The 18,725-nt window shown below is 43.3% G+C and overlaps 1 protein-coding gene across 2 annotated transcripts in view; it reads right to left on the reverse strand.

Annotated features, from left to right (window-relative positions):
• Positions 1-393: 393 nt before the first annotated feature.
• Positions 394-18,725, reverse strand: part of DCBLD1 (discoidin, CUB and LCCL domain containing 1) — a 46,293-nt gene continuing 27,961 nt past the window's right edge. The window contains exons 6-15 of one of the 2 annotated variants that reach the window (XM_005490678.4): positions 18,200-18,333; positions 14,136-14,176; positions 12,655-12,870; positions 11,482-11,606; positions 9,819-9,966; positions 9,620-9,736; positions 8,062-8,152; positions 6,865-6,914; positions 5,227-5,346; positions 394-2,748 (exon numbers count right to left, since the gene is read on the reverse strand). In XM_005490678.4, the coding sequence (XP_005490735.3) occupies positions 2,231-2,748; positions 5,227-5,346; positions 6,865-6,914; positions 8,062-8,152; positions 9,620-9,736; positions 9,819-9,966; positions 11,482-11,606; positions 12,655-12,870; positions 14,136-14,176; positions 18,200-18,333 (1,560 nt within the window). In that variant the 3' untranslated portion in view covers positions 394-2,230. The remainder of the gene's footprint in view (positions 2,749-5,226; positions 5,347-6,864; positions 6,915-8,061; positions 8,153-9,619; positions 9,737-9,818; positions 9,967-11,481; positions 11,607-12,654; positions 12,871-14,135; positions 14,177-18,199; positions 18,334-18,725) is intronic. The other variant, XM_074537926.1, reaches the window with a different exon arrangement.

Raw genomic sequence — 18,725 nt, forward strand, 5'->3', positions numbered from 1 at the left:
GCTGCCTCATTAGGTGGGGAGCAGGCCTGATTACTGACTTGTTTGTCAAGTGACAAGCCAGGCTAATTAGTTGTGTGGGCAGAGGATTGGTTTCAAGCTCATCAGGAGGGCACCCTCATCCCTTCCTCAATCATATGCGTCCTGCAGCGGGGTTTGCCGCAGGAGTTTGTTTGTGGGTTCTTCTCTAGAGCTCATGGACAGAAAATCTGGGCTAAATGGGGCACTGAGAGGATCTTTTCTTAGCCTGTCACACTGGAGCCGTGGATTGCAGCAGCGCAACTGGCACTTTTGCAGGGCGTGAGGAACACTTCCTTGTCACCCTGCAGGATGTGTGGCGGGAGTGGGCGTGCAGCGATAATCGAGTCACCGAGTGAAGTGGCAGGCCTGTGTGGCTGATTTACAAATACCAGTGTTCTTTATTTACACAGACATGTAAACAACAGAAGGTAAACAACACCGCCCAGCTCGGTCTAACAAACAGGCTGCTGCTGTTTCACTTCAGGACCTGAGGTGTTTTAGACATTTCACAGAAACTGTATTGACAGCAAACACAGGAAGGCTACGAGGTTACCTTGACTCTTTCTCTCTGTACGGGAATCGCATGCACGGTGCGGCAGTGTGGGGGAACGGCACCGCCTGAGGCTGCAAACAGGGGTATGCAAGGAACCTACCCAGAGCTGGCCTCAAGTTCGGGTCTGGCCGGAGTCAGCAGTATTTGTGAGCAGTACCACTGCAGCCAGTCTGTCCTCTGACAGCACTTCCCACCCAGAGGTCTGAAAGCACTCTGCGAACAGACTGAGCAATCTTCATCACATCCTTGGCAAATCATCCCGTTTATATACAAGGAAATAAAGGGAGGGCCTTCAAAGAGCGGCTTTCCCAGAGCTCAGGTTTTACTGGTCTCGTTTCCCAACCTTGTGCTTTAAGCATAGCACCATTCTTTCTTCACAGAAGTATATTGCTTCTTGGCATTTTAGGACAAGCTTTTGAATACAAAGAAATGCCCCAAGCACTGGAGGTAGAGGGGCAGTGGACGGTCCCAGTTATGACCAGAAGCTGCTCTGCTCCAAAGCTGCCCCTGCTGAAAGAGGAGCCAGCTACTGTGCGACACATTGCACCCAATCCCAAGCTTTTTCAAGTTTGTCTGAAAACACAACTAAGGGAAACATTAGCTGCAAAAGAAAATCTGTTCAAAAACAACAGTGCTGATGTGCTGTCTTGCAAATTTAACTGCAACAGTAACCCAAAGACAGAAAAATACCTAGTGGAGAAATGAAGAGTTCCGGAAGTTTGCTGCTTTGTGCCAAGGAACAAATTTCCTTAAAGTTTTAGCAGCAAAAGAATCAGCTAGGGCTTGAACAGCACTGAGTTCTCAGCTGTAAATTCACATTTTGGTTACACACACACTTCCTAAATAAAAAAAAATTAAAATAACTTCTCCAGATTAACCGGTATTGGATATGTTGTTTGGTTCTGGTTTTTTTGGTTTGGTTTCTTTTTTTTCTTTTTTTTTCCTGTTGTGGAGTGATAACCATGGCTTGAACCCAAAACCAGTTTCAGCCTTTCTACCTGTTTTCTAACATGAATTGCAAGTTCGATGGGCTCAGCTTGTATGCTAGATCAAATTCAAGCATGTGAGAATTGCTGCTAAAAAAGCAGCTGGGAAGTTGTGTTTGAGCACAGTATTTAAATACTCAGCTGCCTTCTCTCATGCACATTATGCAGCAAGAAGTTTAACTTCTATCCTCCCAATTAGAACTACAGCCCTATCTTTAGTTATCATGGGAAAGGAGATGAATCAACACAACCATAAGATACACCATTTACAGCTGCCAGTACAGCAGCAGGTAAGATAAAGACAGAAAAAGAGGACTGTTTTTCTTAAATAGTCATTCCTGCAATCCTTTCAAACCCCCAGGTGAAAAGGAAACCTAAGAAATTCTCCTTAAATAAAAGCTATGTACAAATTGCACACATTGCAAACGGAGCACTGAGATCAGTTACAGAAAATAAGATGTACAGTCTTCACTGATAACATCTCTCTTGCTATAAACAGTGATAAACAGCATATGCTTTCTTCAGATGTCAGAACCCAGCAAGACAGCAATATTATGTACACAGGGCTTGTTTGCCTTCTGCCTCCCACAGCAGAGCCCCTCCAAACTCTGTTTTCACTTCAGAAAGCTGTGCAGCGACGCTCCTGCGCACCGTGCCGCTGCTGCTCGGCAGATCACAAGAGAGCTGTCATTGCTGTCTGGCTGATGGGCTTCAGGCAGTCTCTGGGCGTGGAGTAGCCCTCTCCCCCCAGAGCAGTTTGCTGGGGCTTCTGGTAGTCTGTGCTGTAGCTCACGGAGGTCACAACACCATTAACTTTGGGTTTGTCGTAGTTTATGACACTCTGGGGTGTCTGATAGTCTCCGTTCCTGGTGTCGGTTTTGCAGGAACTGGAGAAGCTGCCAGCGGTAAGGGAATGTATCTGAGACGAGGCGACGGGAACGTTGTAGCCGTTCTCAGGGGGGAAATTACCTTCTCTTGCTATGTGCCGCTCTATGATGGGAGTGGCGTACTCGGGCTCCTGGCTGGTCAGGGGCAGAGCATATTCGTGCCTGTTAGCTCTGTGAGGGCAGTGATAGTGATTTTCAAACTCAGAACTCCCCCTTCTTCCCTCCTCTTTGGTGTCCATGGGACGAAAAGTAGATCCTTTACGTGTTACCGTCCCGGTTCCGATCATGAGAGGCTGCTGATAATCTAAAAGGAAGCATGAAATGCTCAGTTAGGCATAGATTGGTTATCTTATGTATATAATACTTATGCACAGATAGGTATTTTATGGTGAAAAGCTACTCTGTTATTGTTTCGAAAGTGTGATTATTGGGGATGTGAGGAAACCTTTCCCCAACATTGATCCTGTAACCTCCTTCAGCGAGCAAGAATTGCAGAACATGGCAGAAGCTTTTCCACAGAGAAGCTCCAATCTGCCACCTCTTTTTCTACTCTCTCCCTCCCTTTCCCTACCTACCCCCCCAAATAAATTAACATTTCTGGAGTATACTTAAAAGCCCTAAAAAAGAGTGAGGTCAACAAAATATTAACAACAAACTGGACAAAGGACATTGCATGAAGATCCACAAGCGAGAAGTTCTCGAAAATGAGTGTTCCACTTTTGGAATAATAAAAATGCCCAGAGGATTCTTAACGAGCCAGCTTTATTTAAAAGGCATCTCACAGCAGCTGACTGACAAGAAGGATGAAGTTAGGAAAAACGGCAGCCAAGAGAGTCAATGGAAGTGTGAAATGTGCTAAGCCAGCTCAGCATGGCTGCAGGCGTGCCAGGGGGGATGAGCTTGGGGGGAGAAGCGGGAATGGCGCTGCTGGAGGGACTGGGCAGTCACCCAGTCAAGGGGGAGGGCAGGGACAGAGCTGGCCTAAGGGCTGAGCAGGAGCAAGGAGCGAGATGGAGGAAACACGGCCACAAGAAGCGCGTGTTTGTGCCTCTAGCTATGGTAGGTGCCAGGCTGCCGTGTGAGGAGGTCTGAACGAGGAGGTTTTCTGAAAAAACAAGCAACACTGTTATGAGGAAAGTGAACGTTCTAACTTTCTCGCTTTGGCGCTGGTGACAATCTCGTACAGATACCAAGGGTGGCCTGAACAGCTCTAGTAAGTGACACTGCTAAAGTGTGGCGTTTGCACACAGGCGTGAAGAAGTTAGCTAGGTTTCTGTTCTGGCATCACGGTTCAGCTGACATGAGCGTCGAATTCGATCCCATATGTCCTGTGAATCTTTTTGGCAGTTTCTGGCTGGGTCCCAAACTTCAGCATGTAGGGTGAAGGTGTTATGATATTTCTCCAAGTAAGTAGTGCAGCCCTCCCCAGCATCGCTGCCGCCATCCCCAGAAATCTCTCTCGCTCAGGATGGAGCATCTCGGCTTCCTCCTGGCTGCCTCTGGGAACCAGCAAGCAGTCTGAAGCGAGGGAATTCCATGTAGCATGAAAACCTATATGCAAACTGTGTGCTCCCTGCAATTAAATTATTAAATGGCACATTTCTAGGTTGCATCCACCTTCCTATTTAATGTTTTTTTAATTTTAAGGAGACTGCAGGTGAAATGCTAAGGCTGGGAATATGCCTGAGCCAGGCTGAGAGTTCAGACTTCCCATAAACACAGCAGGAGGGGATGGTGGAAAGACTTCCCAGACATGGCCAGGGAACCAAAAAACCATATTTTGTGAGCAACCTTTATTCGTTCTTTTCCCTTAAAGCTGTTTTATAGGTCTCTGCACATTTATATTGAAAGTTCCTACAAAGGATTGAAACTGTCTTTGAAAGATACTGAAAGCAGCACCATATGGAATTACAGTAACCATCCATTTGTTTTTTAAATGTATTTCTCTGCCAAACACAATGAAGAAATTCTAAGGAATTTCTAAGGTCTGGAGGCTGGAAACAGGAAACTAATCTTTCTTCAAGAGTGCTGATACTGATCCCATGAAATGGCTGGTCTCACTAGCCTTACCAGACAGACTAGACTGGGCAGGGATAAGATGTGCTAAGAGGATGAATTAAAAAATCATCCCTTTGGGATGCAAATAGTACTGATGCTCTTTCATTGGGATTTGCTCTATCCAAACAGTGACCTGGAGCCAAAGTAGCACAAGAAGAAATGCTGTGGTTGGCTCACTTCTTCCCTCTCATCTACCTGCCCCTCTTCAGGAGGCCTCACCTCCCAGATAGTTCAGGAAAGCTGCACAGGGATCTGAGCACAACTTCTAGCTAGGCATGAAATCCCACCATAAACCAACTAAATAATTTTTCTATTTGATCAGCAGCAAGGGGCATCATATTCTGTTCCATTTCCAGAGACACTTGTGTTTAAATAGAAACACAAAAATTAGTCAGCAAAGGGAAGCAATCCTATCCTAGGCACATTCTTGCACTTCATCCATGCCTGAGTGCCTTCCATCAGTACCTTCAGCTGCAACTATGTCAGAGTCAGGAAATTTTTCCAACAACTCCACGAAAACAAAATTCCAAAACAGTGGGCCTTTCCCTCCCTAATATATTTATAGCTGCTTCACTATACATTTGGGATGAACACAAATAAATCTGTTCCTGAGACTCAGTTTGCATAAGAGCTGAAGTTTGTCGCACTGCTGGGCCATCCCTTTGCCTGTTACTGGCTCAGCACACAGAGCAAACGGGATGGATCCGAGGGGGAGAGCTGTTACCTGCCATGTCACTGGTGACCAGATCCAGCTTTTGTGGTGTCTCCTTCTCATTATTATAGCTGATGGTAAATTCGGTTGACTGATGTCTGGTAAAGGGCTGCTTGATTTGTTTCCAACAACCTGTGAAAAAGAAATTAAAATAGAAGGCTTATCAGCAAGTTAAATGCTTGGAATCAGAAGACTTACCAGTAAGTTTAATTTTTGGTATACTCATTGCTGTAAATATATTGAAATAGTTTAAAAACATGACTAAAATGGGCTGTTTGTTCAAAAAAAGCCCCCTGAATATGGAGGGTGAAGGAAGAAGTGAATCATCAACTGGGATTTCCAAGTTCATATAAGATTTTTTGGCAAGAAGGGCTCAAACTCTGTAGGTGCCTACAGTGATGCCTTAACAAAGTATATTGATAAAATACCAACTTTAAGTCAGTTATGTTTAGGCACTGAATATGTGGCAAAAATAATGCTTAAAATTTCTCCTTTTGCGGTGGATTAGTGTGGCTTCTGATTCATGGGTATCTGAGCACCTGCACTCACCAATTAACTTGTTTTCACAACATCCTTGTGAGACAGAAAAGAAAAAATCCACAGTGTCAGGGACTTGCTGGAGCCTGTGCCAGGAGGTCTGGGGAGAGGTGAGCTTGACTCACAGCTTTGCAAGCCCCAAGCCTGGCTCACAAGGGCTTAGGAGCTTGATTTATGAAGCAGACACACAACAAATGAACTGACTGGGTAAGAGGCTATCTCCAATTTCTTGGGATTTGTCCTCATTAGCAAGTGAGAAAGGATTATGATGTGACCTTGAAAAATCATATTAGCAAATATGATGTTAAGTACAAATTAATTTTCTAATGAGGGCGAGCTGCAGTGGGTAACAGCATTCCTTTCACTGACGTCAGCACCTACTGAGGGATGAAATTTTGGAGCTGAGCTGTTGCAAGAGACTTGTCAGGCGACATATGAACTGCTCAGTGGTTTGCGTTTTTTGTGGAAAGCCGAGTTTCAGAAGGATATTCCTTGATGGAACTGGTTGGCCAGGAAAATCACCCCAAATGCCAAGTTGATGGGAACCCCACTCTAGAAAATGCTATTGAGCAAGACAAAGAAAATATTTTTGCAGTCATCTCCTAAAGCAGTGTGCTCAAGCCAATCCCTCATTCAATACAGCTCACTGTTCTTAGGCTTTATAAATACACATTCAGCCAGGGAGGGCAGTGAGAAGAAAATATTCAAGCCATAAAAAATGATTACCTCTTGCTCTCTTAGAGAAAGGCAATCCCCTCTGCTGTGGGGAAAAGAAAAGAAAAGCAGCAATTTTCTGCAAAATAGGTATTTTGGAAGTGGGAAGGAAAAGGAGGGCACCTGGGAGCACTCTTACATGCTAATTTATGCACTCTGTATAATAGATCTTTTGTTAATTGCCTTTCTGTCATAGAAACCAAATTATATTGTTTCTCAGGGCGCTGTGCTAGGATGACACAAGTGGGACTATCATTTGCTGTTTCCCTTCTATGAAGAGGTGAATTTGAATGAGGAAATGTGGATGCTATTTCACAAGCATTAAATGCTTAGCTGCATAAACCCCTTCCTGCTGGCCCAGTGGACAGGACAGGACAAAGTGCATGATTCTCCACTAACCTGATTTCTGAGTACTGGATAATCCATAAGAAAGTCCTTTGGCTTCTCGCCTGTGAGGAGAGGAAAGGGTTTATAAACATCAGTACTTAGAGCATTTCAGCTTCATGCCTTAGCTCCAGCAGAGCCTTTTTACTTAGTGGCTGAGGACAAGGCTTCACTTTGAGTTACTGGAGGTTGTTGTTTACTAGAACTAGGCGAGCAAACCAGCACTTTGACATTTTCTTTTCTTCTCCATCTATGTGCAACTTGTGAGTGCTGGTGTTCAAATTTCCAGGGCTGGCACTCACCAGTTTGATGTGTCTGTGTTTAGATGTGTCACTCTGGGCTATGTTTGGGTCTGCTCTTCTGAACTCTTGGGCTATTTTATAGATTTACTGAGAATCCAGGGCAGAGCTGAGTATCACATATACTCAGCTCTGGTGATGAAGCAGCAACACCAGAGCATTGCTTACACTTCCAAATCCCATCTGCTGACAGAAGCATTTCCTGGTTCAACAAGCAAGCGCAGGTTCATAGGAATGGGCATCTAGCAGGAAGCACAGCTAGCAGTGATTCTTCCAGTCCTCAGTCTTGTGAGATGAAACAGTTTCGTTTTAGCTGCTTGCACCAGTGTATGTGTGACTCCACAGAGCAGAGCTCTGCTTCCAGCCTGCGAGGGTAAGTGCTCTAACTTAAGGGACTGGGAAGCAGAAACACAGCAGGAGGGAAATGAAAGAAAATTATCCAGATAGATAGCTTAAATCTTCCTTCCCTTCACTGCATTTTTATTTGGTTTTGATGTGGTAAGTATCCTATCTTTGAGTGCTTTATACCTCAATGCATGTGAGTATATGTAGGGTGAAGAGAGCAGCTGGTTATGCACAGTTCTGACCTGCTTTACCTTCATTTTTCTCTTGACTAGGGGAGGCATACAGTAAGAAATATAATTTACAATGTCCATGAATGCACCAGCTCCTCCTGGTTTAATATATAATCTGCATGGTAGCCTGTGGTTCTGTCAGAAGGGATTCCCCATGTGTGCTACAATTTAAACCCTGCAGTGGGTACCCTCAGCGCTGAGTTCTCCTTAAAAGAAAGACTGACAAACAGGATCAATTCCCAGCTCTCTGGTTAGGAGGCTCTGGAAAGAGGGCATGGAGTTGGACAGGCTAGCTAGGTACCCACCAATGCCTCCTTTCACAAACACCAGTATCTTACTTGCGTAGGGCTGCGCAGATACAAATTCCAGAGAACAGGAACAGAAACAGCACGATGAAGATGGGGACAATTATAGCTGTGAGCTTTAAACCTGCATGAGAAAAAAAGAAGGCATAAAAGTTTAAAAGGTAAATTCCTCCAAAGATGGGAATTTTTACTACAGCAAGAGGTAGATAATGTTGCAGGAATGCTTCTTGAGGAGAGCATGAGAATGTACAACTGTAAAACTAAAAGACAATCCTCAGCCATGGTTGGATGCCATGGACCCGTGTGGAACAATGTTGAAACAAAACAGTTGAACATACTTTCTCAAGAGTTACACTTGACTTGGCAGCTATATGCATCCTTACAAAGAGCAGCTCTTTCTTATTACACACTAGATGACTTTAAAAAAGCCACTCATACACACTCTGTTTGCAGTTGCTTATAAATCTGCCAAAGGAGACTGCAATTTTACATGCCAAGTATCTGGCTCATGCTGAACTGGCTGAAACATTTCAGTCAAAATAGCTCAAAGATTTCCAAGAGGGAACCTAGGGAAAACCTGTTTAGCCACTGTTAAATTCTAACACAAAATGCTTTAGAGCAGGGATTTGAAAATTAGAAGTGGGGTGGCTCTTGTGTCAGGAGCGTGCTGTTCCCTGTTTCCACAGACACTTGCCAGCTGGGAGAATAAGGCAGTACAAGTGTCCACAGGGTATTTACAATTTAGCAGATGAAATCTCAGGGGATTTCATTTTCAGTGAACATGGATATGGTTTACTCCTACCGCTGCACAGATGAACAGAGCTTGCTTGCTCTTGGCAAGCAGTTTCAGAATTTTTTTCTTCCACTGATTGCTTCTTACAACTTGTTTTTTTCACAGAGGCATTTCTACAACTATCAGCTACCTAATGGGTAGTAGCATTTGGTATAGTGGGTCTGGCAATTCCTGCCTGGCTATGAGCCCACCAAACAGTCAGTATAAGCACCAAATTTTGTTTGTTTGCTTTTTAAAGTCTATGAAGTTAGCTCCACAACATTAAAGGATGAAGACTGCAAATTCGGGGAGAATTACACAAATTAAGGTTGTCTGAGTCCCCATAAACACAGGCATTATGGAAGAGTGTTTAGTTACACAATCAGGCACTGCTGTATGCTGCTTTCAGCTGTGAACTCACTCTGGAAGGAGTCATGGTTGTGTGGAGAGAAGATAACACTTTAGTGAGACAACTACTTCACATACTAAAAAATTCTAAAATACAGGATGAGAGTGAGGAAGAACTCTCCCAAAAATTGCTGCTGAGTGCTCACTGTATTCCCTTGAGCCACCCACCAAGCATGGCAAATCAACCAATATGACAGGGAAACCAAAGCCCAATGTTTAACACATCAAGGAAAATTAAGGCTTTCAATCTCTTTCTGTGCCTTAAGACAAAAAGAACCTATTGCTCCTCCCTCTTCTCTCTGTCATTATTAAAGTCTGAAGGGAAAATAAAAGTTTTGATTTGTGAGAAAGTTTAAAGTTCACTCAGACTGGGCTGAAGACTAGAGAAAATGCAGCACTAGGTAGTGTTACCCAAGCTAGTTTCTTCAGAGGGGATGGGCTCTGTAACAGTCCTGTCTTCTTTCCCAAGGGAGGTTTCTGTGCTCTGACTCGGTTTCTGCCACATGGAATGCGTGAAGGAGCTGTTAGCTGCAAGAGAGGAGGGGACATCAGTGGCACTGGGCAGCACAGGGCGCTTCAGAGGCACCAAGCACTGCTGCTGACCCCATACCTGGCATTATTCTACAGCCCATCAGCTCCAGCTTCAGGGCTATCCTTTGGTTCCAGCTCTGGGGGATGATCCGCACGTAACGGGCCACGATGGGGGGGATGAAGTTATTGCGCACCACGTCACCGGCATTGGAGTTGCCTTGGAACACCTGCAACGAAAGGGGCACACACATTGTCTGCCCTGCTTTAAAAGCCTCCTTCCTCAAAATGCTCCTGACATCCAGCTTCAAAGATTTTCATCCTAAGACTAACACACTGATAACCTGGGATTCAGCCACAAGATTTCAGAAATTGGGGGTTCTGGAAAGAAATAATCTTTTTAGTTCTGCCAGATGATCACATTTTTCTGTTAGCTTGGAGGAGAAAGATTATCACCGTTTCAATACTGTGTAATTCCCAGTTAATGTATGCTGGTATAGTGCTACCATTTTTTATTTAGGAGCACTACAGCACCCTTTCTTGGAAATAGCGGATAGAAACATAAAACAGAAAAACCTGAAGTGAACCATTTCTAGACATTTTAGTAAAATGGTCAGTTTTCTATATCAGACTTGAAGAATGACTTAACTACACAGTTGTTGCTGCATTGATATATTATTACCCTCAGACCCTTGTGCAGAACAACCATCCTTGCAATATTAGTTCTTGGAGACGCTTCAGCATGATTTAGGAAAACTTAAAAGCCTTATGAGACAGAAAAGTGATCTCAGCATATCATAGATAAATTGCCAGGCCATATAGGGTTCTGATGGGGCAGGTTCTGTCATGCACCTTAGCTGAAACCAAGATTGTATATAATACTTTCAAAGGATATTTGTATATAACAAGTCACTGTGGGAATCTGCAAGCCTGCATATTTTAAATAGCTAAGCCTTTGCAGTTCACCCACTACTAGGCTGATTTGTCACTCTTTGGGCCAGCATCCCCTCAGTTTAACATTTTAAAAAATATTAACACCATTGATGTTGGAAATTCCTTGCCATGCAAGCTAAGAAAAGCAGAGCCAGCAGGAAATCTCTCTTCAGCTCTGCCAAGTTTTCAAAAACTGCCATCAGCGCTGAGGACAGTAGAGCCTTCTCCTGAGGCCAGCTGAGATCCCTCAGGAAGGATGGGTCTGACTTTGAACACTGTGGGGACAGGGAGGAAGGTTTTTGGGATTTCTTTTGTTTGAAAGGAAACATGAAGGTTTCAGGGGAAAATGTTTCCAGACAAACTCCACTAGCAGCTCTGCCCTTCACTGGAGAGGTTGTTTCATTTGGCAGGGGGAGGTGGACTGACCATCCCAATGCATTTGGAGCTGACCCTCAGTTTGCTGGTGCCATACCAACAGCATCCCTGGCACGGGCAAACACTGAGCTGAGCAAAGGACTTGCCCCAACAGCTGCTGTACAGCTCCAGTTACAGCACTCTTTTAAAAGAAGGGTGCAGACATACACATGCCTCCCTGTGTGTGTCCCACAGCTCCACCAATCCCTGGATAACTTCCTTGTTTCAACAAGCTCACTATCTGCTCCACAGCCATAAATTACACTGGTGAAGACAGCCCAAGTCTAGACAAGTTTGAAACTCCTAATCATTCTTGACAGTGAAATCTTGCCCTTCAATGTCAAGACAGCATAGGCATTATTGTTTTGTGTTTTCCTACCCTTCCCACTTTCCCTTACCTTTTCTTCATTGCTCAGAATCCCTTTATAAGTTCTCCATTTTGAGTTGTTATTTTTATAGTTCATTGTAAATGTCTTCACATAAAAGTTGAAATTCATGGATCCAGAACCAGTGGTCTTAATCCCTTTTAAGAAAATGCAAGAAACATTTTCATTTGCTATGTGCCTGTTTTAAGGGAACATTTCCAAATGCAAACACAGAAGCCAAATCAATTTGGAAAACTTGATATTCAAGGTGTTAGTTTATTTTTCAAACTATGTTGGAATTGAGTTTAAAAGTTGGGTGAAGAACAGAAATCTGTTTTAAATTGTGAACTTAGACCAATAGATATTTATAACAGAGAACAAAAGGCTCAGGGAGCTGGGTCTGCTCAGCCTTGAGGAGAGATGTCTGAGGGGACCCCATCAATGTCTTTCAGTATCTGAAAGGAGTGTGCCAAGAGCATGGAGCCAGGCTCTGCTCAGTGGTGCCAAGCAACAGGACAGGAGGCAGTGAAAGTGATGCACAGGAAGTTCCACCTGAACATGAGGAAGAACTTCTTTACTGCGGCCAAACACTGGAGCAGGCTGCCCAAAGTGGTTGTGGAGTCTCTCTCACTGGAGATATCCGAGAACTACCTGGACACAATCCTGGGCTGTGTGCTCTAGGATAACCCTGCTTGAGGCTGGACCATATGACCCACTGTGGTGCCTTGCAGTTTTACTCATTCTGTGATTCTGTGACTCCAAAATGAAAATTGCTTTTTGATATTATGGTCTGTATCAGCCATCTTTACATCTTTAGCAGTAACTGTAATTTACATTTTTACAACTAAACCAGGAGATGGAAACAGGAATTTCTTTCACCTAGGCCTTGTTCCAAAGGCTGTGACTTTCACGTTTCTTATTGATTTCAGATCATCCACCCAGACTCCACTGCTCCCTGTGTAAAGTATTTTGTCCTGTCAGCATGTTTACAGATCAGCTGAGTTCAATCCTATATCCTTGTAGGAACACCAGTCTTGCAAATAGTTTCTTGTTTTAAACAGGAAAATGATATTCCTGAGCATAGAAAGTGCAGAACACTTAATTACATTTAACAAAAGAAACATTGCATTAGTGCACTATCAGCTTTCCAGCTGCATTCAGTTTCTTCTCCAGCTGAAACCCTCTGATTCCCAGAAAGCGACATACCCGTGATTCTCTTCTTCTCTCCCAGGTCTATCTCCAGCCATTCCCGGTTGCTGCTGTGGTTGGAGGCCCAAGACCATCCCGGGACTTGTAGCCAAGCCTTGTCTGGGGACCACAGGAGTAGTTGCCCAAATTCATTGGTCTCCTCCCAGTAGGAAGATGCAGTAACCTGGCTCTTGGAGAGGAATCCCTCTTCCAGACTGAGAGATTTGTTGCAGCCTAGGAGTCCCCACACAGACAGGCAGAAGGAGTTATTTTGCATTTTCACAGGATATTTTTATATTAGGCTAGCAACATTTGAAGACCACCCACAACAGCAAAGTCAGACATTGCTGAATCTAGTGCTAGCCTGATGCTCTCCATTAGCTGTGGTGTTTACCAGTCAATTTGTAGCGTATGATCCAGTACTGGAGTGCTGCAGTCCCAATCCTTTACCAGTCTAACTCCTACATACATGACACCTTCTGACTACATCTGCTATTTTTGCCATTTAGTTTTTTAATCTCTGCACTTTTGTCTCATTCCTGTGAAGACATATTTTATTTTTAAATTTTTTCCTTCTGAAACATAATATTTATGTTTTGAGATTGGCATTAACTAATTCTGCTGTACAAAACATTTCACAGATGAAGGCACTGTACTGAGAGGAATACTTTACTGTAAATATTTCATGATTCCCACCTGCAATTAGGGCTAGGAAAGTTACTCATTAGAGAAGCTCCTTGATACAGCTGCCAAGATGTGATATCATGAAGATAATATCTGTGGGTAAGCACTACAAACTCCACCAAAGAACCCACCAAGTCTCTGCACACCAAGGTTCTTCAGAGAAAACAGGCCAGTGGAATATGGTTCAATGAAGTTAAAAATAATTCCTTGGCAGATTCAAAGACCTATACATGCTCTACAGTTTTCAGTAGAATAGTAAATGATTTTATCTCAAATGAGTGAAATATAATTCAAATGAACGAATGTGAACTTTCCCCTCCTCTTTGCTGTGTTTTATGGAAATGAACGGCTTGACAGTTTAAAAGAGGGTTTTGCATCTTGGAAAGCCATAAACAAAAACGCCTTCTGTATCAGTGCAATATAAATATATTTTCATTTCTCTCCTATGTTTTCTTTCTCCGCTTGTATGATGAAGATGGAAATTACAAATATCTGAAGAAAAACTGCTTTCATTTTCTGTAGCCTAAAGTATATAAAAATGGGATTATCTGATTGTCATTTTTCATATGCTGGCACCAGAAATGTAACAGCAGAATACTATTTCTGTTTCTCATCTATGTGCGTATGACCGCACATATTCTGTGTTTTTTCCTAGCTCACTTCAGATCCCTTCAATTTTTTTATTCACTTGCCAATTTTAAAAAACTGTTGTCCTAAAATATCCTTCCTAGACACAGCCTGACATTCTCCTGATTATTTTTTAAAACTTTTACAGAAAATATTTAAATAGCTCAAAACAAAGCAATTTTTCTTACCATTTGAAGTAAACGTAAATCTCTTATCAGACAGAGAACCACTGTAAGAGAAGAAAAAGGTAATTCAGCCTCTCATGAGGTGGTCACAGGAGTGCTGAAGTAGAGCTGCACAATCACTGTTTATCCAGTAAAATATCTCTGGCCAGACAGCCACTTTCTCTGCTGGCTGGATACTGACCCCTGTAAGAGCACTCAAGTGCGTCTCTCACTGTGACTGAATTCGGGTAATTTTTTAATGGTTTTGAGCATTTTTTAAAGCTTTAGAGTGATTTCCCATTGCCTCACCCTGTTACTTCTGCTGCTTGTGAAAGAGCTACACTTGATGGAGACTAAACCACACCAGCTCTGGCCATTCCTACTTGGGCTACAGGTGTGTCACAGGATGAAAATGGGATTAAAACTGCTCCTTGTTTTAATCTGGGTGGGAACCAGTTCTGTTATAACCACTGCCAACATCTCCCATCAGGAATGGCTCTTTATGCTCCATTAAACACATCTATAGCTCCCTTTTTCTTCCTCCTTCTGACATGGATTGTTTTGCTTCAGGGGAAAAGCCATTTCTTGGGCCACTCCACAGCCCTGCACAATGCAGGACAAGATAAAATCACCACTCTAAGGGAGAGCTGAGTTTTCCTTGGCCTCTCGGGGAGCCGCTTTCTAATTCCCAAGGAGATGCTCCTGAGGTTTCATTCCAGAAGCAATGAATCCAACTGGCTGCCTAATAAAAAGAAAAGCCAGGGTTTTAACATTAAATTAGTTTGGATTTCTTGAAAATCTGCCCCCTCCACTGTCATTTCAATTAGCTACATGCATCACTGGCCCCTTTTGAAAAGCCTTGGCTAGCGTGACTAAGCAGTAAAACAACTTCTGCACCAAGCATGGAGACAGTTCCCTTTAGGCTGCTCTTTCTTTGTTTTTGGCCAGGAAAATTTCCCCCAAGCTACTGTCTGCAGCCTCACCACGGTGTTATATGTTTTGCAGGGCTATGTGTTTTGAGAGCACTGCAAATGGGGAATAGGAAAGTAGTCCCATGTCAAGGTCAATAAAAACACTGCCTTTTTTTGTCACTGAGGGAAAACTAACGACTACAGGCAAACGAAGCCCTTCAGAGCTCTGGGTGGGAGCTGATTTATTTGGGCATGTAGGCGGCTGAGTAGCTAGAAGGGGAAACACAAGCCCTCCTTCCCATATCTTCCCCACAGGCAATCCTTGGGGGCAATCAGATGCACTCTGCTCACTTCAAACCAGTTCGACATCACAGCCAAAACAGTTGTTGATTTCTTAGTGAAGGCAAAGCAATTCATTTCAAGGGAAAAGAAGAAAATAAATACCTAAAAACCTACCCAAAACAGCAATCACGGTGCTCCTTGAATACTTACAATGAAAACAAATCAACCAGAACCCTTTCAAATAGAGCACTGCAAATTTAGCAAATAGAGGACTGCAAATTTAGCAAATCAAGGTTAGCACTTCTAAGGTCTACAAAGCTATGAAATCAAGCTGATAAATTTCTACTGTAATTCACTAAAGAGAACAAGCCAATTCAGTAAGTGGTAATTCATCAGTTTCCTTATGTGACTGCTGGAATTTTGTCACACAGGTTCCACTTTGTCCTCTAAGGGACGGAATCACTCCATGTTCCTCATCTGCCTGACAAGCTTCAGAATCCTGCCTTTCTTTTTTGGTTTGTTGTTTTTTTGGTTTTTTTTTTTGCCAGAGCTGGTCTCAAGCAAACTTCTCCTAAGCAGTGTAGGTTAACCCCAAATCTCATCTTTCACTGTTGACAAGCACACAGCCTCTTGCATTTTCAAAGGCAAATGATTCCACACGTGCAGAGGTACAGCCACAGGCCAGGCCGTGCTACAGCACCTGTGTATTTGCACTGGGGTATCAGAACTGCCCAATAAACCCAGGAACTTGGGCTTTCTTACAGCATCTGGGGGTGCAGGTCTGCACATGGATCATGGGAAGTGACAACCTCACACATGCTGGAGCGTAACAAACACACTGAGAGATGGAGTGGGGAGGCCAAGGTCAGCTCTTGCAGGGTGCTGGGTGAGCAAGACATAACTCCATGTTAACAACACAACACTTAACAGCTCGATGCACTCCAGCAGCAGCTTTTGATGAGGTCAATTTCGGCTAAAGTCACTAAATAATTTAAACCTTTAATACTGAAATCCACTATAAATGAGATTTTAAAAGCTTGAGCAAGCTCTTATTTAAAGGCATCTAAAAAGCTCTTAAGGCACTGCTGCTCAAGCACCATGCAGGCACTGGCTCATCTGCAGGATTTTCTTTCAGCATGTAGGCACTGCAGAACAGGGAAGCCATGCAGTTTTGTAGATACTGCTTATAAAAGATTCTTTAAAGCACAAAATGCATAGGTTCATTTTCTTAGTAAACAGGCCTACTGTTTCTAGGAGCCCTTTCTCATGTTTTGGAACAAAAGCATTTCCCTACATACTCCAATTTCCTCTCCTGAGCACACACCAACAGTTCATCTGCTCCAGAGACTGTCCTGGCTGCCAGGTGTGGCACAAACGTCCTAGGAAGGGCTGTGCTGACACTCCCCTTTTTCTCAAACTCTGTGCCCTCTAGTTTGCAGACAGTGAGACTGTGGCTTCCTGTAGAAAACTTCTGTTGTCTCCTCAGGGCAATTCTGTCCCTTGGAGACGTGCATCATGCTCGAGGAGTGCCTCTGTCTGTCCCTGTAGGCAGGAGAGCTACAGGGGCTCTGCTCCTCCTCAGGGTTCTCTCTCAGGCCCTCACATTAAATGTGCACGTGTACACTTGCAGAATTACACACTTCATTCTTTGCCCACTGGCTCTTGTACTGGGGAAAAAAAATACAAATGGGAATCACAACACCTTTTCATTATAAAATTTTATGTACTACTGTCCGAGTTACTCCACAAGGATTATCAAGGGTCACAAGCATATTAATGTATGTGAACAGTTTTGTAACATCTTTATGTAAGGTACAAAATATTTAATTTAGGGGTTCACTAAGCTGGCACGTGTGATGGAAAGAATTTGTATTATTTGTTTTATGGAGGGGCTTGGTGCCTGACCAGAGCTCTCAGTCCTGCTTTGCTTGAGACAAGTTTAAATTAATTTTCTTTGGCAATTAACTTTCAAAAAAAAAAGGAAAATATTTAGGCTGTACAGTTCTTTGGCTATGATCTACATACTACCCAGTTTTGTATACTCCAATGCCATTGTATATAAAGCATTTCAGTCTCTGCTGAAGTTTAAGCACAGCAACAGAGCAAAAGAACGCCTTTTTTTTTAAATGAATGAAACCATGATTGTAAAATTGTCAGGAGGGTGTCAGAAATCATGGAGAAAACAGAAAAATAGTATAAAAATTACATATTGCCTTAGCTCTCATAGGTTATGGGATGGAAATTTCCCTTCTTAAAAAAGAAAAAAAAAGGCCCCATGTAAAATCCAGATAACATTTGAAAATTAAAAACTATAAACCAACAGGAATGACAGAAGCAGTTGCTGGAAGGTCTTACTGTGCTGGATAGAGATTAGAGGATTTACTTCTACTTCAACAGCAGTACAATTAAAAGTCAGAAGATAAGCGGTAAATATAACACTCTTGCTATAAATATTCTAAAAGAGAAAAACTCTGAACATGTCAAAAGCACAATGTTTAAGAAGTTGTTCATTAAATCCCCTATGGCTCAATGGCACTTTTTACTTACTCATTTTTCCTAGCTTTCTTTAAACTTCAACAGGAATTTATCATGATTTATTAGCTCATCGATTAAAGCTGTTTGTTGCAGAACATCATACTCTCAAGTATCTGCTAACAAAGCAATTTGTAAATATGTTTGGGAAGGAACAGAAGGAAAAAAAATGAAAATACCATCCTACATAGGGCCACTGAAAACCTGAAACCTCTTCCTATCTCCATTGCCAACACCATTTCAATAAAGCCCTAGAAACACACCTAACATCTTTTGCTCCCCAAAATGGCATCGCAACCCGCTTGCGCAGGTGGCGGCAGTGCCCTGTGCCCGGTGCCAGCCCGGCCCAGCCCTGGTACTCACTCGAGGGAGGGGACGCCGTTGGCGACGGCGCCCTGGTAGCGGCTGATGCCCTTGTGCTGCGTGACGCTGATCTGCCCGCCCAGCTCGTCCGCCAGCACGCCCGCGTGGATCGCTGACTTGCACAGCAGAGACGTCTGCAAGGCAGGAGCCACCGCTCAGGAAATCAATCTGACACGCTGCTAAGGCCTTCCCTCCCAAGCACACTGGTGTTACAGCTCATAAAATCCAGCAAAAGCTCAAGAGGAGTAAGAGGCAGGGGCAGGAGAAAGAGGAGTAATCTTTGAAAAATATACGTCTCCCAAAGTAATTTTTCTTTTCAAATGAAAAAACAAATGGTCTGCTTCTGAGAAGGAGCTGTAAGATTGTCACTCCTCAGGAAAAAAACATTCAAAGGCAAGGCAACACTTCCTTGGGAAGATAAATCAATAATTCCTTGGTGCTCTTGCCTGGAGACAGACCAATCTATTACTGCTCTTTAGGATTTGAATTATGGTGCACATTAGGGGCTTGGCTATGTGTTGAGTAG

Source organism: Zonotrichia albicollis, chromosome 3, assembly GCF_047830755.1.
Source record: "Zonotrichia albicollis isolate bZonAlb1 chromosome 3, bZonAlb1.hap1, whole genome shotgun sequence".
NCBI lineage: Eukaryota > Metazoa > Chordata > Aves > Passeriformes > Passerellidae > Zonotrichia > Zonotrichia albicollis.